The 19897-nt window shown below is 51.0% G+C and overlaps 1 protein-coding gene across 2 annotated transcripts in view; it reads right to left on the bottom strand.

Moving 5' to 3' along the window:
- Positions 1–6576: 6576 nt before the first annotated feature.
- PLEKHN1 (pleckstrin homology domain containing N1) overlaps positions 6577–19897 on the bottom strand; it is a 53336-nt gene continuing 40015 nt past the window's right edge. Inside the window, exons 9-16 of one of the 2 annotated variants that reach the window (XM_075906815.1) lie at positions 19006–19075; positions 17262–17416; positions 15672–15866; positions 14861–15094; positions 12186–12338; positions 11213–11425; positions 9392–9440; positions 6577–8658 (exon numbers count right to left, since the gene is read on the bottom strand). In XM_075906815.1, the coding sequence (XP_075762930.1) occupies positions 8468–8658; positions 9392–9440; positions 11213–11425; positions 12186–12338; positions 14861–15094; positions 15672–15866; positions 17262–17416; positions 19006–19075 (1260 nt within the window). In that variant the 3' untranslated portion in view covers positions 6577–8467. The remainder of the gene's footprint in view (positions 8659–9391; positions 9441–11212; positions 11426–12185; positions 12339–14860; positions 15095–15671; positions 15867–17261; positions 17417–19005; positions 19076–19897) is intronic. The other variant, XM_075906816.1, reaches the window with a different exon arrangement.

The raw sequence follows: 19897 nt of genomic DNA, 5'->3' as shown, positions 1-19897 counted from the left end.
TGCTACCCGACACCACGCTGCTCCCCATCTGACACCTCAGCTTGCCAAGCAAGTGAAAAAGTCAGACAGGTGCACTCTGAATAATTACCGCCTCGGTTCAGCTGCCTTCCGCAGCAGCCTTATTCAAAGGGCTCCGCCATACAATGTAGCACTCAGGCTTCTGGAAGGGACTAGATCTTGAATTTCTCTCGTCTACAGCAAGCGAGAGAACAGCGCAGCCGGTGGGACGTAGTTCAAGCACTGGTGCCTCTAATTATTTGTCTCCCTATATTAAATCAGAGCCTAGATTCCAGCAGAAATTTCTGCGCAGTCACCTTCCAAGACGTTTGTCTGGTCCACCGGGGCTGTAAAGAGATTGGAAAGCAACAGCTGCCAAAAGGTTTCAGGCCAGCTCCGTGAATACCAATGAGGTATTTCCCTAGCACCTTCCATGCCCCCGGTGCCTGGAACAGGGTGCGACTCACCACCATGGTGCCTCCTGCTGGTCACAGGGGAATAAGCTCAGCTCTGGGGCGCCCCCTTCTGGCCAGTGTCTCACCTACTGTTAGCTGTTTGTTAATGGCTCTGCCACCTTACATTAGGGACCTGTATCCCTCCCAGCCCATGGCACCTTCCCTTCTGGGTACTGCCCTGCCACAGTGCCCCCACACTCTGGGGTCCTCTCCCTCAAGAAACCCCCAAACCATATACTCCGCTTGCCTCAGTGACCCTACTGACAGTTGTCATCTAGTCCAGTGTTTCTCAATCAGTGGTACGAGTACCCTTAGGGGTACTCGAGAGAAGTCTGAGGGGTACGTCAACACAACTGAAATTTGGAGAAAACTGAATTTGTTTTAAGTTTTACAGCGCTTTATTATTTTTGTACTTTTTACACCCAAAAATTTCATCGCCCACCCAGCTACAATTAAGCTGTTTTAACAACTGTGTTGCAATGGTAGAAAAAAAATTTGTGCATCTGAAAACTGTAGGTACTGGGGGTAATTACATTTTTTTTTTAAAAAAAAAGAGATACTTTATAAAAAAAAAAAAGGTTGAGAAACACTGATTTAGCCCTTCCCTCTGAGGCAATCTGCAGTCTGAAATGGCCCCTCAGCATAGACAAGGGGGTGTGGACCTACTGCCTTCTGTCCTGGCTGTCTCCCTGCTTCTAAGGAAGAGAGGTCCCCATTTTACAGGTGAAGAAACTGAGGCACAAAACTTTGATTGGACTGGGTCACAAAGGGAGTCGGGGTGCAATCAAAAGCAAACTCAGGGATCTTGAATTCCCAGTTCCCATAAAGACCTGATGATGCTCCCTGCTCTTAGGTACCACAGTTGTGCTGAAAGATCTCATTTCACCTCTCACAAAGCAGGGAGGGAAACAAAATGATCTCCCAAGTCCTCAAAAGAAGGTCATTGATTTCTGCATGGTCCATCAGGCTGTGAGAGCCCTGATGCAAAGAACGGCCGAACATTCCTTCAGTGAAAGCCACTAGTCAATGCTGAGAGCAGTCCCAATCCCCCTTTCACGAGCATTCACGTGGGCAGCACGTTCACAAGAACAGCAGCAGAAAGAGAGCATGCCGGATGCTCTCGTGCAAACATCTACTCTTAGGCCACCCTGCTAAGTGGATGTGGGAATCAGCTAATCAGGGGGCAGAAGCAATAGCATATGAAGAGGCTGCCCAATGAAATGGTATGAATAGCCAGTGGGGCCGACAGCAACTGCATACCCTGGGGCAAGGAGTGTATGTGGGGGAGAGGGGGCAGCTCCACGCCCCCGGATAGGGCGGGGCCAAAGGAAGTCAGCCCTTAGCACCACCCAGACATGCCTCTGCCCTCCAGTTCTTGGGACCACATGCTGTGGCACCCCAGCAGCAAATCAAACTGCGGCAGCAGTCAGGAGCTCCGGGCCCCTTTGAATCTCTGGGTTCTGGGCCAACTACCCTCTTTCCCCCTTACCCTCTGGTTGGTGGGCCTGTGAAAAGCCATTGCTCCAAACAACAGCTGCAATTTGCAATCAGACCCCAGGCTGAAACAGTCCCCAAAGAGTCAACACCACAAAGGACTTTATTAAAAAAAAAAAATCAGTTTATAGATCATTTGCACCCCAAAAGGGCAGGCTGCCTCTCAGTGTTGCCAGTTCTCCTGCTTTTGTCAATGAGTCTTAGTGATATCTGGTGTTTTGCTGAAAGCCCCAGTTGCTGGAATTCAGTGGCTACCTGACAGTAGTATCTGTACCATTTTCATGACAAGAAATGTTTCTATTTGACATTTTGTGGAAAAAAGCTTGAAAATGTGACCGGAGCATAATATAAAGGCTCAGACACCAGCAAGCAAAGAACCCCAAATGGATTTTTTTAGGACAGTCTCATGATACCAGAGGTTGCTCTGACCTGACAGTTGGAGTTGGCACTGCTGATCTTTGCCAAATTATAAATCATCCCCTGTGAATGCTTTGCAAATTCTAACCACATCACCAGCAGAGCCTCTTCCTTTGTGATTATACAGGCCACTATTTCAAGAGCAAGTCTAACAGGTGAGCAGAGGACCATGGGAATGTGTGCATACTTGCTGGGAGCTCCAATGCCATAGGCCAGTGGTTAGTGGTTCACCTAATGAAGATTTTTATCTCAGCTGCAGCCCAGGTTTTGGAGGATGGATACAGGTTTCAGGAACAGCAGGCTGAGTTCTGCATAGGGATGTAAAATGTAGATATAAATTTTATATATAAAAATTCTATTGGTTACCCGGTTAACTGTGGGGCTAGGCTGTCATGGAATGTCTACACTACAGATTTTTGTTGGAAAAACGACTGTTTTACCAACAAAACCTGAGTTACGTCCACACTGCAATTGCCAGGTGTCCGGTACCAGCCCGAACAGTCCAGTATTTGTGGCCTCCGTCCAGTAAAAAAAACAGAAAATACCGGCCTTGTAAAATGTCCATTATTTTCTGTTTTTCTCGGACAGAAGGCCTCTTGGGACAATCTTCCCCTGCCATGTCAGGCGGGCCGGGGAGAGTGGGGAGGGACCAGGGGGAGTGGAGAGAGTGGGGATTTAAAGGCGCAGCATGTCTTTTTTTGTGTGCAGTTTTTTGGTTTTTTTTTTTTTTTTTGCTCAACAAGTTTGTTCCCCCCTCTCATTTTGGGGGTTTTTTTGCTCAAGCAATTCGTTATGGTTTGTGACAGTATCTGGCAACCCTAATTGTAATTGCGTTCTTCTGAAAGTTAATCGAAAGAACACAGGGGTTTTTCCAATATTGATAAACCTCTTTCTACGAGTCAGAAGCCTTTTTCCGAAAGAGCTCTTTCAGCAAAAGGCGTGTGTGGGCAGGGAAGAGGGAGTTCTTTTGAAAGAAGAGGAAAGAGGAAAAAGCACAGGCACCCTGGTGGCCACTCCGTCCACGGTAATCACAGCTTTCATGCGAGATAGCGTCCATTCAGCATGGATGCTATCTTTCCAAAAAGCAGATTGCTTTTTCGATGCCCTTTTGTGTGTGGATGCTGTCTTTCGGAAGAAGTTTTTTTGGAAGATCTCTTCTGAAAAAAGGTTCTTCCGAAAGAAGCCTGCAGTCTAGACATAGGGCCCAACATGCTGCACCATGGACCAGCTGCTGAGGCTACCAGGCTGGAGCAGCCTCCACGGGTGTAGGGCTACTCTGGCCACGCCAGGTGCCAGTTAACCGGTTACTGGTAAACACCCTCCTTACTGGGTGATGCTTACCCAGTAACTGGCTAACCTGTTTACATCCTTAGTTTTGGGGCCATCGGCACTGAGCTAGCTCATGTCACTTTAATTACACTCTCTATTTATAAACCTTGGATCGGCTAGAAAACATGTCAGCGCGAGAGGTGGGTTTTCACAGTCACAAGAGGGGAATCTATTGAGAGGGCTTGAAAATATACCACAGCCATCGGCAACAGCAGCTCCCAACAGCTAAGCAGGATCAGGCTGAGTCAGTAGCTCCCAGGAAATGGTATCGGTGACTCAGGAGCAGAGATGGGCCAGTGCTGTGACGCTTGAGATGAGATCAGCGCTTACCCACCATTTAGGGGTGCTGACTGGAGTCCATTTTAGGGCTCGCCCACCCACAAAGTGCTACCACTTTAATACTACTGGCTTAGTTTAAGTGCTCCCCAGGTGTGGGGTCAGACACAGTGATAGCTACATAAAAGTGGCCTATTCCTATATGGCACTGTTTCCCAAAGCAGGCCTGTGGCCCACTGTGAGAAAGCCACTAGCGGGCCCACGCCACTTTGTAGCCAAGGGGAATCATAAGGCTCCGTGACTATGGACCCTTTAAGTAAACAAATAGTGAACCGAAGCCGAGGGGAGCTGTGAGGCTCCATGGCTGTGGACCCTTTAGGTAAATAAAGCGGCTTGGGGAACACTGCTATATGGGAAGGGGAATAAGTTAAACCAGTGTAAGTGCATTTGCAGTAGGATCTGTACCATTATAACTATTTGGATTACAAAACAAAGCCACCCTTCTAACCAGCATAGTTCTACCAGGACAAGCACTGCCTGCAGCCCAGGTCTTAGGGATCAGTTATACAATGAAGTTCAGCTCCGTGGTGGGTCTCCCCCTCCCCCCAGCAGCTGGCACTATTCCTGCAGCTAGCACTGAATTAAGAGCCCAGAATGGCATGAAGGTTATCAGAGGTTTTGTCTTTCAGATGAAACATATGATCGAGGTCTTGATGCCCATGACTTTTGTGTGTGTGGCAATTTTACCTAGCATGGAATATGGCCAAGGTATCACAGTTTCTACATTCTCTCTCTCACTATCCTGGCTGATCTTGATTCTGGATAATGTACGCTTCATTTTTCTATCCCGAACTGCTGTACTGTTTTACTGTGTGCTGTTTCAGGGCTACCAAATCCCACCTCAGAGATGGCTGTATTTCAGTGACAAGATGGTAACTCCTAATCAATGTTCCTTCTATTTTTTCATCCATGTGCAGAATAAATTTTATAATGTGCATCAAGGCATGTGTGCACCACCAGTGCACACTTGCAGCTAATCAGCTGGGCCAGTGGTCCCCAACCTTTAGAGGCTGCCGGGCGCCAGGGGGCGTGGCCATTCTCCTGCCGGGCGCCAGAGGGCGGGGACACATGCACGCCCGGGGCGGGCGGCCCCCCCCATAGCCACATGTTCGGGGGCGGGGGCCCCCCCACAAGCGCCGTGCTCCCGGGGCCGGGCCCCCCCCCTGCAAGCGCCGCGTGCCGGAGCCCCCTCCAAATGCCGCGCGCCCGGGGCTGGCGCCCCCTCCTCTCCCAAGCGCCGCGCACCCGGGCCGGTGCTCCTCCTAAGCGCCGCGCGCCCAGGGCCGGTGCCCCCCCACAAGCGCCGCGTGCCTGGGGCACAAGCGGCCAATTCGTGGCGCTCCCAGGGCCGGCGCTTACCATGCGCCCGGGCCGGCTCCGGCACCATGCATGCACCATGTGCCCGGGGCCAGGCCAGCCCCGAGCACTTGGCGGGAGCACACAGACCCCAGAGATACACCCATGGCCTGACTGCTCATTCCGAACCTGAAGGGACAAATAAGCCTTTATACTAGACAGTCACATCCAGATCCTCAAAGTTATTTAGATGACGAACTCCTATTGATTATACCTTGGAAGAGCTGGGTCTCAGACCATCAGTCCGCTCACCCTGTGGCCCTGGGACTTTATTTCCAATCAAAGCAAAGCTTTCATCCAGAATGCCTTGACTTCCTCACCCCGCTGAAAAGTGGGGAAATAGAACAGTTAGGCTAGGTCTACATTCTAGCTTTTTCTGATCACTTCTCTGGAAAAAGCTTTTCCGCCATTTGGCCCAGTCTAGATGGGGCCAAATTATGGAAAAACCTCTTTCGGCAGAGCCCTTATCCCTCACAGAACGAGGCATACAGGGCTTCCCGAAAGAGCACGTTTGCTCTTCTGTAAAAAAAAGCGGAAGAGTAAACGTGTTCCTTGGATGTGGCGGAGTTTTTCTGGGATACCTCTGGTATCCTGGAAAACCCCCCGAAGTGTAGACATACCCCTAGATGGTACAGAATGCTAGATTAGCTGCTGCAGAATGCTAGACTAGTTTGACAGACTGAGAAATGGAGAGAAAGGCTTATGTATCACTTACGATCTACTTGAACTCATGCTGGCCATGTGCAAGTTTCCTGTTTTACTGGACAACAGCCAGCATAGCTGATAAACTTCGCAGACTGGCAAAGTGATGCTGGTCAATAAAATCTGTGGAGCGATTTGAATGCTTTGACTGATATGTGCAAAGCAGCTTTCCAGCCGAAAGATTCCAAAGACAGCAGGGCAAAACCAAGTCTGTGAACTCTGTGAGTTCCAGCCTCTCTGGCACAAGTCCCATCTCCGGAAGACCCACACTAGAGAATTTGTTCCTAGATAAGACATTTGCACATGACTGATTTAAACTGAGCAGCCCAGGCTGTCAGGAGTCTCAAAATTCTTCCTCCAGCCAGTGATTCAAAGAGTTACAGGGAGGGGGAAAATTATTTTGTCCTTCAGGTGCTGGAAGAAAGGACATAACATAAAAGAATAACACCAATCCCTCAGTTAAACTAGATGAGGACACAGAGATACTCCATTCTGAAGAAAGGTGTATTATTATTAGAACTGTACAGTGTTGCAGAAATTGACCGATACTTTACAGTAAATTATTTTAATACATTGCAATCTCTGCTATCCATATATATAAATCTAAATCTTGAACAAGGTCTTTGAATGTTGCTGTGTTCGCTGAAACCAGTGAGCCCAGCTGCTATCCCGGAAAACTATGTGCCTCTCACATTCCCCAGTGCAAATCTATTCATAATAAATAGCTCCTCTCAGTGTTATTATACGTAAACCCGCCCAATGTGAAAGTAAACCTGAAACAAAACAAAAACAGCTAGAAGACCCAACCATCCCACACAGCACAGATGTGTTGGCTGCGGATAGTCTCACAGTACTGTATATAGTCCGTAGCTACAAAATTAAATAGGTTGTTAACTCACCCGCATTTACACATTAAATAAAAATATTCCACTCAAAACTTATGTGTAAACTTTGCTCAATACCCTCTAAACAAGTTCAAGTTCAACAATCTAGTGGCTTGTTTCACTTCTAGGGAAAGAAGGAGATTTCCTGAATACAGTTTGTTCTACAGTCCGCGTGGGGAATGCAGGTTAGAATTTGGAGCCTCCGGTAAAGGATGCTGGCTTGCAGCTGACCCCGTGTGTGAGGAAGGATCTGGCTGAAGCAGCTAGAAAACGATAAAGCTCATATGCTGGCCCCTCCGGAATGGTGGTGGTGTGGTAGTGTTCTGCCGTCCCCTAGGGCCGCTCAGGGGGGCGCTCGGGATACCAGGATTCCTGAGATTATTGGAGCCTTCGGAGGATCAGGCAGGAGTTTTGCTTTGTGATGGTTTCCTGCCCAGATATACAAAGACCGAGTTTTGATTGAGTTCAGTAAACTTGCAGAGGTCTGAACGGGGAGAGAAAAAAAAAAGTTTCCTAAGGAGGGATCCAGGAGAACTCTTCTGAAAACACGTGCCCTTTAGAGCACTTCCCAGGTAACCCATTTCCTCTCAGTCTCTTTCTCAGTGCTGGCCAAGCTATGCAGATTCTTCCACCGGCACCCATCACCACAGTGTCTGGGCTGCCACTGGCCGGGAAGATGACCCCCCCTCTGTTAACCTGAGCAGCCTGTGGATCAGGTCAGGATTTCTGCCTGCTCATCTCCATCACCAGTTCTGACTTTTGCTCCGAGTTAACAGGCCAAATGCAGTTGTTACCCAACCTGCTGACTTGAAGTGATGGTGAATGTTCACAGGTCTTCACGGACTTGATGCTCAGTGGGGACAGGGCTGGCTAACTAACAGTGCTCCAGGCTTAAAGCTACCTCCAATGTTGCCAACTAAGAGGGATCCCTGGAAAAGAAAGTGATCAGGTCTCCCAATGCAGAGCTCTTTAATACTTCGCGCCCAAACTAACCTATCCAGTGACCGGCTTCCTCCATTTATACCCCCTTTAAGTTACTGCTCCTTCCATACACACGACGTCCTGTTAGCCGAAGGCAGTGGGATTAGTAGGGAGGCTTTTCTACTGCATAAAACAAGGGCTATTCACAACGCCCAATTCCCTACACCGCCGGGACAGCGGGTTTCTTCAGAAAGCCACGTGTCCAAGAACCTGCTAATGCTGTAGAAATATCCGGGGCTAAGGGGGCACTTCATTTTTCATTGCGATTTGTAGAGTCTTGTTCGTGCTCGTTGGCATCACGTTAAGATTTGGTGGAAAAGGTCCAACCTGATGAAAACCTGCCGGATCCAGGGCGCAGCACGCACAGGGAGGCCTCAATCGCTGTAGGGATTATTCCCCCTGATCATCCTAGACACACCTAGACTCTTCACAGCCCAAAGACACAGCTGAAAACAGAGCGGTCAGGGTGGGGCCCGGCACAGGAGTTTTTATAAGCACAGCTTTGGCTTCCTGCCCTCATACGTGATAAATCTGCTGGCAGGAGCTGGGCCCGGCCTGCTGGATGCCCGGCTCATTCCCCTCAGCATCCCAGAGGTTGTCGTAACTGAAGTCGCTGTGGCAGCTGTGGAGTTCTGTGTAGTCGTGATAGGCAGAGTCGTGCCGCACGCGGCCATTCCCAGGCAGGTGGTAGACGCCAGGGCTTCCGTCTGCAGATCAGAGGGGAGAGAGAGACGAACATGGATTGCTACAGGATTTCTATGCTGTCTAGTTACTTCCAAAAATATACTATGGGGAAAGGCGCAGCAGTGAGAGGTCTGGTAATCCACTCGCTCAGAGAGCAGATCCAAGAGATGGATCAGCACACTATGCTTGACCCATGCTCCCTGCCCCGGCACACATGGTCCAGCTCCTAGGGAGAGCTCCATTCCCACAGTCCTTGGTCTCACTACTGAGGCTCCCACAGGGAGTGTGGGCCAGCTATGCCTGAGGCCGGGTTGTTTTTCTCTCTCCCATGGACACTCGTCCACGGGGAAGCACTGGATCTAGTTAAAGCCCTGTCATTCCCCAGCGAGAAGATGAACGAGGGCAGACGTTAGGCAGGGTCACCACCAAATCTGGGGCAATTGCATGTAAATGATCTAAATGGAAAAGCGCCTCAGCGTAAAACGCGAGCCCCAGCGGCAGCCAGATAAGACAGACCCTGGGTCATTTTGGCCGAAGACAGGAGATACCAAGCACGCCGGCTGGGTTGCAGAAGACACAGGGGCTGCTGGCAGATTTAGGAAGTGACAGCAGCGTGACAGCTGGAGCCGAGATACAGTTGTGCTGGGCTAAGCACTGCGAAGGCCATGTTAGAAGAGAGGCAGCAATCTAATGCCGGTGTTTGCTGCGCTGTACTGGAGCCAGACAGTGGCTCTCGCTGCCTCCTGGGGGACTCACCTGCTGACTGCAGCGAAGATCCCAGACACTCTTCCTTCAAGGAGGGGACCTACGGGAAAGGAAGGTGTCATGAGAGGTGTCTCAGCATTTTGGACGTCATGGCACCAGGTCTGCCAACAGAGGGGGAGGCAAAGGGGGCAATTACCCCAGGGCCCAGTGATTCAAAGGTGTCTGGGGCTTCCTGCTTCTGCTACCGTGGAAGCAGCCAGAGTCCCAAGCCCTTTAAATCACTGCCAGAGCACCGCTCCGCATGGATCTAAGGCCTGGGGGGCCCCATTGGGGTGGTCGCTCCAGCCCTGTCCCTTCCACCCTAGCTCACGCCCCTTCTGGAAGCACAAAGCTATGATCCCCCCTCCCATCTTGCCCAGGGTCCTGCAGAGGTTGTTGGCTCCCAGGCATTGATGTGGGAAGCTATAGAGCTGCTATTCCCAGTGCTGAGTCCTCCAATGTCATATCTCTGAGGGTTCAAATACTTGACACCCCTGCATAGTAACCACCCTCTTTTTGGCATAATGGGTGGGTCCAGCCAGACCCCATTCACATCCTTCATTAGTCCATTGGGGTATGTCTACACTACCCTCCTAGTTCGAACTAGGAGGGTAATGTAGGCATACCGCACTTGCAAATGAAGCCCGGGATTTGAATTTCCCGGGCTTCATTTGCATAAGTGGGGAGCCGCCATTTTTAAAACCCCGCTGGTTTGTGGAACGAGGTGTACCGGTAGTTCGGAATAGGCAGCCTAGTCCGAACTACCTAGTTTGAGCCCCGTGTAGCCGTGCTGCACGGGGTTCGAACCAGCGGGGTTTTAAAAATGGCGGCTCCCCGCTTATGCAAATGAAGCCCGGGAAATTCAAATCCCGGGCTTCATTTGCAAGTGCGGTATGCCTACATTACCCCGTTAGTTCGAACTAGCGGGGTAGTGTAGACATACCCTTGGAGAGGCCCTGCTTGGGCACATGTCACACCAGGGTGGGAAAATGGGCTTCCCTAGATCTATAGATATCCCCTGGGCAAGGAGCTGCAGCTTCAGCCTCCTACAGCTTTCAGGAGTCAGGATGCTATGAAAGGCTGGCTTTGTGGAGTCAGCAATCTGCACTCAATTCCCAGCTCTGCAACAGACTCCCTGGGCAACCTTGGTCAAGTCCTTTAGGGCCTGGTTTTCAGAGGGGCCAAGTATGACTGGCTAAAAATAGTGGCTACATGGAACTTCTGATCTCTCTCTCTCTGTGCCCTATCATTAGACTGAGGATAATGATACCATCCCTCCCAGCACGGGGACCTGTGAAGAGATGTGCTCAGGGCTCTGTGGGGTTGATAATCCCAGGAAAGCTTACAAATATAGAGGGGAGTGGAGGTAGGGCACTAAGCTAGCTAGACCTGGGTTCAAGTCCCTATTCTGGAACAGATTTCCTGGGTGACTGTAGCCAAGTCATTTAGCTTCTCCATGCCTCAGTTTCCCTTTTGTAAATGAGGACAATACTTCCCTATCCCGTGGGGGTGCAATGAGTATAAATCTATTACGGTTTGCAAGGCACTGTGGTAATCAGGGGTTATAAATGCCTAAGAACGACATAAATAGGGACCTTGAGATCTGACTCATTAATAAAAGTAACCAGTCTTGCACTTCCACGTCTCCGCACACTGGGCTGAAATCGTGCCCCTCATTACTCCTGCAGACTGTAAGCCGCAGTGGGACAGGAGAAGCAGACCCAGCCTTGTCTGCCTGGCATCATCAGAACCAGGGCCCTTAGGGCACAGACACCTGACAGCAGGGGAAGCGATGCAGAGGCGCCATCAGGGGCTCCCCATCTTGGCACTCACGTGTGATGGGTAGGGCACGTCGGCCGGAGGGGCCAGCGGGAAGCAACTCGAGGTGCCAGGGATGACGCATCTTTGTGCTGCGGGCGGCTCTCTCCTGCGACTGCTGGGCACTGGCTGGCAGTAGTTCTGGGGTGGCGGGGGACGGGCCCCTGGGATTTCTGCGTAGCCGTTCAGCTGCCGTTCTGAGCCCGTCTGACCATGACGTTTTACAAACTGCGAAGAGAGCAAATCCCAGTTTGGTACCTGCTGTCCCTGGATAGGGGCCTTCCCCGACTACCCCCTTACTCCCAATTATCAATAAAATGCGTGAGGTTCAGGGTCTAAACTTCAAATTACACCAAGTTGACCCGCATCCCCTAGATGAGGGAAGGGCAGTAGCCTCACGCCATTCAGCCATGCCCCTGCGCAAAGACCAGAGTGAAGCCTGGCAGGGCACGAGGCTGGGGCAATGGGGGACAGTGCCACCTCAGGGTGGGGGGACGGGACTGACGGGCAGCTCAGGGTTCTGAAAGGGAGCCAACCTTTTACTAGTAAGAAGCGGCTGCTAGTAGAGGGCACAGAAATGGCATCAACTCACTGATCCGCCTGCATGCCCCCGCACAACACCCCTGAAACTCGGGTTTGGCTGAAGCAGTCGCGGGAGCTGAATCACTCTGGTCTGGGGATACCAGATCTCACCACCCACCCCCATCCCAGTCTAGGTGCATTTTTGCTCATCACTGAGTCACTTGGCAACTCTCAGGAACCAGCTCCCGACCGCTTCAGTCCGGATCCCAGAGGGAGAGCATTTCGCCGGTCACAGCAGAGTGCGGGCGCCAGAATTCCAGGCCTGGGGAACACTTGCCCAGCAGAAAAGACCCGCTGTGCCCGGCATGGCTCTGCCATGCTCACATGCTGCCAAAGCTCTGCCAGCAGAGCCAAGCATGCGACTCCTTTTGCCCTGAGCACCCCCACGGTCACACAGACATCATACCTCTTCCAGGAAGTCAGCGTCTGCAACTCTGAGCCCAGCGGTGGGGGTCGGAGTGTAGGGGTCGGCGTACAAGGGGGAGCAGGGTGGGGCCGGTTTTTCCAGATTGCTGGCAGCTGTCGGAGTCTGACTTTCCCCCAAGCTCCATCGATTCAACTGAAAGAAAGAGTCAAAAAATCAACACCAGGCCATAGGAACATAAGAACGGCCGCACTGGGTCAGGCCAAAGGTCCGTCTAGCCCCGTGTCCTGTCTGCCGACAGTGGCCAAAGGTGTCCAGAGGGTGTGAACAGAACAGGGAATCATGATGTGTCGCCCATTCCCAGCTTCTGACCAACAAAGGCTAGGGACACCCTCCCTGCCCATCCTAGCTAATAGCCATTGATGGACCTAACCTCCACGAATTTATGTGGCTCTTTTTTTAACTCTTAAAGTCCTGGGCTTGTGGCATATATTGGGATTAATTCAGGTGTGTGTCTGTGTGCCTGGGGTAAGGATGTTAAAATGCGGTTAATTGACTAGTGGATAGGCCCTTCCACATTCCTCCTTTGAAATGTATGAGAGCCCCCACTGGGGAAGTCCGCTGGCTCCAGGCTGCACTTGGGTGCCTGCTTTGAAATGCACAAAAGTCCCTAGTGGGGGCTCTTGTGCATTTCAAAGCCATGGAGCCTGGGGTCAGTGGGGGACTCCGCTCCGCACTATTCTGCATGCTGCTAGGTGAGGCAGCATTTTAAAGGGGCAGCCGCAGCATAGCTAATCCACAGATTAGCTGTGCAGCGGCTGCCCCTTTAAAACGCCGCCTCTGGCATTTCAAAGGGGCAGCTACCATGGTGCCCGGGGTCAGCTGGGGCCTCCCCTAATGACCCCGGGTTCTGGGGAAATGCCACGCAGAGCCCAGGATCAGCTGGACCCCGGGCTCCACTGCTGCCTCTTTGAAACGCATGAAGGTGGCGTTTTAACGGGGCAGCCACCACACAGCTTATCCATACCGCTTTGAAGTACCCCTCCCCCCTTTTCCAGCCTCTATCTCATAGAGGGGGAGGAAATCGAGTAGCTGACTAGTCAAAAGTCTATCTGATAAGCAAATGCTTATCGGATAGTCAAATAGTCTACTAGACTTTAATATCCCTAGTGTGTGTGTGTGGGGGGGGGGGATTCCCCTGTCATTTTAACTCCAAATGCAGCATGGTCTTAAATAATGGATCACAGGGACTGACCTCAGCACCACAAGCATTAGCGGTAACCACTGGAACTAAAAGGGTCACTTCTTTGCTTGTGAACCAGTAGTAGGCTCTTATCCCCAATAAGGCTGGAGGACAAGAGAAATGCCCGCACATACTAAGCCACTGCAGAATACACCACTGGCCTCTTCCCAAGTCCAGCATCACAATGCACAGAGCCCCAAGCTGCAAGGTTGAATCGGCACTTTCCTTCCCCTCTTGTCCTGCTGCCATAGCAGGAGCTGGAACCAGCCAGAGTGACAGAGTGCAGGGAAAGCAGTGGCCAATTGCTTTGCTTATGCTGAGAGCTGGGCCTGCCTCTCTGACCTTCTAGAGACCAGATTTATCTGGGAAAGGCTCAGGCAGAGGAGATGCCATGTCCAGCAATAACACAATCAACCCCCTTCACCATGTAAACTCCCCTTCTTTACCAGCAGCGCTCCAGTCAAAGTGGCACACTCACACACGGCCTTTGGACGCAAGGCCAGAAGCATGTGAGGGGTTCGTTAGACCACGCCTCATGTAAAGCGTAAAGCGAAGACCAGCCCATCCTGTTTCTCATTCCTGCCCTCAAAACACCTGCTCTTGTAGAAGTAACTTCCTGTGCATTGCCCTTTAAGGGGCGGTCCTTCTGGATGTGAGGTAGATTGTGAGCAAGACAAGCAATCTGAATACCTCAAATACCGTAAAGCAGGGTTGGGGAACCTTTTTTGGGTCGGGGACCGCTGACCCACAGAAAAATCAGTCGGGGGCTGAACACAAACAAACCCTCACTAATGAGACCCCCCCAACTGAGAAGGAGAAAGACACTCCCCACATCCCCCTCTCACACCACAGCCTGGTGGGGGGCCAAGCTAGTAGATTTTGTGTACTCCAGCCCCATGCAGGGATGGCAGGAGGCTGGAATGCCACTGCCCACTGCTGGGGAGGAGCCCCAAGTCTTGGGGGCCGGATGCAGGCAAGGTGGGGGCCATATCCAGCCCCCGGGCCTTAGATTCCCAACCCCTGCCTTAAAGGGTATTACGGGAAGGAGGGAGAAAAAATATTCTCCTTAACCTCTGAGGACAGGACAAGAAGCAATGGGCTTAAATTGCAGCAAGGGAGGTTTAGGTTGGACATTAGGAAAAACTTCCTGTCAGGGTGGTTCAGCACTTGAATAAATTGCCTCGGGGGCTTGTGAAATCTCCATTACTGGCGATATTTAAGAGCAGGCTGGATGGACATCTATCAGGGATGATCTAGATGGTGCTTGGTCCTGCCGTGAGGGCAGGGGACTGGACTTGATGATCTCTCGAGGTCCCTTCCAGTTCTAGTGACCTAGGATTCTCAGTTGGCAGGTGATCAGACCCCGTTGGTCTACCTGTTCCTCTACCCTCCCGACCACGAGCGTGCGGGCGTTGGAGCAGAAAAGCCTCGGCCACGTCATCTGCATCCCAGGGAGACGAGACCTCCCACTTACGTTGTTCAAGTCCAGGTGCAGTGGGTGCCGCTGGGAGCTCAGTGCAGAATAGGGATCGTTGTACACGGGGGACAGCAGCTCCCCATGGGGGCTTTCGGGAAAGCTAAAGGCGGCCCTTTCCGAGTCCTGGCTGCTGGGCTGCAGCTGCTGGGGAGGGCCACATTTGCCTTTGGACTTCCGAGCGCTGCCACTCCTCCTCAGTTCTGGTTTGGCAACCCCCGTGCTTGGCCAGCACTGAAACAAGACAACAAATGCTATGAGCCAGCTGTCAGAACAGTGAGAGTCCGGACACACATGCCTTACCCCCCTCCTCCCCCCCAGCACATGCCATGGGATTCTGCACACGCCTGCTTGTGTCACAGTGAAAATGACATAACAGGGGACTGTATTTCAAGGATGGAGTTTAGTTCCTACATGCAAAGGGGCAGAGTTAAGGGTGGGCGGTACTCTTCACTCTAACCTATCTGTGCCTTCCCAGGGTAGTCTCACCATTCTTTGAACACAGCTTTTTGGTATGGATTTAACAGAGCCATCTGTTGTAATATTAACAGGGGTTCTGATCCAAAACAAACTCCCATCCCCCACAATGTGTATTAGCTCCTTGGGTAATTCCCTTGCTGCTCTAAACTCTCGTTTAACCAAATTAATCCAGCACCACCCACCCACCCACATTCTATCCAGTTCATTGTATTTAAATGACTAGTTCAGGCCAGTGCATTGTTTTCCTGGCCTGACTGTTGAACACACCTGTGCCTCCCCCAGGTCACATCTGACCCTGTGTGTACCCTAGGTTCCCAGGAGATGCACTTACATGGACAGGCTGGGCATAGCCTGGGGACAGGGGGTCGTCAATCACTCTGCCTTCCGGCACCAGAACAAATGACTGCTGGTCAGGGAGGGAGCCGCTGTGCTGGGAGAGGTGGGCTGAGGTGGTCACTTTCCCTCTTGACGTCCAGGAGTTCGTCCGGCCATCAGAGGTGAGCGAGCCTCTCCCGCTGCCCGGGAACTACATGGGACATGGGTAAAAATAGCACATGGGAATTGGCCTTGTTCTGGGCCCGGTGAGGGGATTCTGGGCTGGCAGGTCAGTGCCAGGCCTTCGGGGGGCGCCGGGGCGGGAGGGGTAGGCTGTGGGGAATGGATGAGCCAGAATCTACCAATGAGAAGCCATGGCAAAAACATTGCCTGTATGAGAGGGCAGAGCTGCCCACTCAGCGCATGAGAGTCGATACGTGTCTGTGAGCGGCTTAGAGATCCATGCTACGGACCAGGGCACTACAGAGAGGCCAGCGACGATGGTGGTGTGTGCAGCGCCCTCCCCCCCCTTCAGGAACTGGGTGAGACCCATCCCTGCACACTGGATGCTGGGAAGCAATTTTGGAGGTGGGAAGCAATTTTGCTCACTGCCATGCTGGGCTGCTTGGTGTCTCTCAGTAACCCACCTCCTGAGACAGTCCAGGGCCAGCCCTTCACCTCCCCACTCCTTCACGTACCTTCACGCCAGGCCTGCACTTCCTAATGAGACACCTTTGACATTTAAGCCCCATCTCCCCTTCCTGTACATCTGCTGGCAGCTGCTGCCCTACGGCTGATCAGTGCGGATGTCTCTGAGATGAACTAACTCTCCAGCTTTGGGAAACGCGCACGGTCAGGGGGTTACATGGGGAGAAGGGTCCTTCACTAATTCCCAGCCCCTGTACACAGTCTCAAGGCAAACGGAATAAGCTGGGCGTGGAGGGGTGTCACTAGCATTCCTGCCAGCGGGGGTGAGGGGCAAAGGGAGCAATCATCCCTGGGCCCAGTGATATTACAGAGCCACTAAATTCCTATGCAGCACCCGTGGTGCCTAGAGTCCTGGGCCCTTTAAATCACCGTTGGAGCGGCAGCTCTACGGCTGTGGAGGGAGGTGTGCCGCGGTCTGGACTGCTTGCCTCCACCCTGCCCTTTCTTCCTGAGGCCCCGCCCATTTTGAGACTGTAAAGCCAGCCCCCTTCTCATCTTATCCAGAGGCTGGATCAGCTGTTGGCTTCCCTGATCACTGGTGCTTAATTTGTGCCAGGGCTGAGCCCCAGAATTTTGAGCCTCGGCAGCACATAGCCCCGACATCTCTTCCATTACATATTAAGCAATGGCTGTCACTTTTGTAAGCCACCATTATTGTCACTGTTCCAATGCATCACTCAAATTGCACAACAGATTCATAATCTCCTGCCAGGCACCTGCTTTTTATAGGGCCCTAAATATTATCTAGAGTGATCAAAGACTTACATCCGTGCCTTGCAGTGTGGGACTCAAAGCAAAGGCTTGTGCGTCAGGGCAGCATCTTGTGACTAGAGAGACAACTGCTGGGTGTCCTTGGGGGCATGCACAGATGGCCGAGCAGTGCTGCAATATAAATTACCTGCACAAGGTGAGGTGGCTTTGATCCCGAGAGGCTTTCGGATCCCGAAATGGAAGAGTCAGCATTTCGAAACTGGGCTGTTTTCAGGCAGTACAGCCACTCCTGGTAATCTTCGTAACTGGGGCAAGTGACCCGGATTGAGTTTATTAGTCGGCCTGGAAGTAACATAAATCACGTGGTTAATGATGCTGATTAAGAGTCCCTCTTCCTCCCCTCTGAAATCCTCTGAGGATGAACTGCCCCGGTGGGGGGAGGTGAAACCCGCACACCTGCTGGGTGTGGTGTGCTGTCCCATTTAGTGGCACCAAGACCACTTACAGGAAGAGAATGAGTTTCTCTACAGCCTGAGCTGCGAGCCAGCTGGCTTTTAGCTCATGCAATAGAGGCTCATGGAGCTAATTCGGTTCCACCTGTCGGCGTTACAGGTTAGCACAAGGCCCATGCACCAAAACCAGGAGTAAGCAGGACATCATGGTTCACGGAGAGGCTGAGGGACCAGGCTGGCTTCCGTGCAGCTCAACCCCTGGGGAGAGGTGGCCAGGAGAGATTCCTGTGGAAGCAGGGATTCCTGTTCTGAGAATGGCTTCCCCCCAGGAAGGTGACGGCATGGGAGGGTCCAGCGGCAGCTGGTAGTCCCCCAAAAGTATCGCCTCAAGCTGCTGTATTTGGCCCATGACGTCCCTGTTGCGGGCCACCGGGGGATCCGGAGCACCTGGCTGAGGCTGCTCCAACACTTCTATTGGCCAGGGATATTTGCGGCTGTGCAGCGGTACTGCCAGTCCTGCCAGAGGGGCAGGAAGGCCGAAGACGGGAGGAAAGCTGCTTGGGGGGGGGCCCCTACCCCGTATAGAGGACCCCTGGGGCTTGCTGAGAGAGTTATGGGACTTCCCTGGAAAAATCAACAACTACATTTCAACAATGGGCCAGCTGCTAAACTACGGGTTTTGAATTATTCAAAGGAATTAAATGTGTTTCTAAACTGAGTTCATGACAGTTAGTCTCTCTAACCAACACAGTTGGTCCAATAAAAGATCTTATCTCACCCAGGTTGTCTCTGTAGTTCACAAAACACAGAATTCTTTAAACCCACTCTTTTTTTAAAAAAAGGGTTAGTTATGTATGTGCCATATCAATAACTACACTACTTAAGTTTAGGCATTAGTTAAAGGGGACATAGTCAAGGTAAAGAAATACCATAACAATTGTTCCTCCTAGTGTTTAGTCAAATGATGGTGCTTTAAAATCACTATATGTTGTAGAAGAACACTGAACAGGAAAAAATAAATGCAGAAATTATTCTGAATTCCATTTTATCATCAATATTTAGAAATTTGAGATTTCAGTGAAATGTTTTGTCAAAATTTAAAAAAGGTTAACCAAACAGCAGGCATCCCATGATGACAGGTAGAGATTATCATTTTTATATTCCACACAGTTCAAAATTGGGTGGATAAGTTTCATTTTCTATTTGTTTGGTGTCAAGCCATTTTCAATTTCTAGCTCTCATGCTGTAGTAGAAAACGGTTTCTGAGCACAGACATTTCACTGGTACAAGTCTGTTTCCATTGATGCAAACATTTCTGCCCATATTAAGTTTGGGAACTCCATCCCCTTTTCTACATAAAAATAAAAGCTCAGAAGCAAACTCTTATTTTAGAACCTAAGTTTTAAATGACTGAATCAGATTTCTGTAAATCAGTTCGACTGTTGTTAATGCAGTATCCAGCATGTGTCAGTCACGTACCTTCTATTAGAAAGGAGCTTTTTTGCTTTTCTTCAAAATGAACTTGTATTGCATTCAGTGGCAGTTCTCCCTGTTTGTAAAAAGGAACAGGCTTAGAATTCCACAATGGGAGAACATTCAATATTTTTCCTTGAAGCTTTTTAAATTTCAGGCTGTTCTTGTCTATATTGTAGCATGTGAACCCACAACAAGGAGTAGATCACCATTGTGCTGTACACACACATAAGGAGAGACAATGTGGAGATGTCTAAATAGACAAGATAGCTCAACGTGGGAGAAAGGAAACTGTAATATCCCCATTTTACAGATGGAGAACTGAGGGAGAGAGAAACTAAGGGCAACATTTTCAAAAGCACCTAAGTGATTAAGTCTCCATTACAAATGTGACTCAGAGCTTGTCTACACACACTAAGGGTAGAGCGGGGGGTCCCTGGCTAGAGGGGACGTCGGCACCTATGGTGAGTGTAATGAACTGTAGTCTGGGAGATTAACATTCAGTGAGGGAGAGTCGGAGGTCAATTCCAGATGAACAGTTGGTGATTCTGTCCCATCATAGGACAGTTTGGGGCAGTTGCCCTGGGCTCCCCACTTTAGGGGGCCTTGCTCGTCAGCAGGACACAGGACCTATGCAGTGTGGGGGGCTGTCCGTCCAGCTATGGAGGCTGTTTCTCACTGGCAGTGTAGCACTGACACGTCTTACATCAACAGAAGAGGTTAGTCGTTAATCCACATCTCTGAGAAGCGATAGCTCAGTGGCTGGAATAATTCTTTCATCAATCTCGCTGCTCCTACACTGCGGCTTATTTCAACCTGGCTACTCTGCTCCGGCTGAAAAATGTTTCCCAGACCTGCACTACACAGCTAGGTCTTAGCAGCTTGCTAGGGTGTGAAT

The sequence above is a fragment of the Pelodiscus sinensis genome, chromosome 23 (assembly GCF_049634645.1).
Source record: "Pelodiscus sinensis isolate JC-2024 chromosome 23, ASM4963464v1, whole genome shotgun sequence".
NCBI lineage: Eukaryota > Metazoa > Chordata > Testudines > Trionychidae > Pelodiscus > Pelodiscus sinensis.
This window is presented reverse-complemented; position numbering and strand designations above follow the sequence as displayed.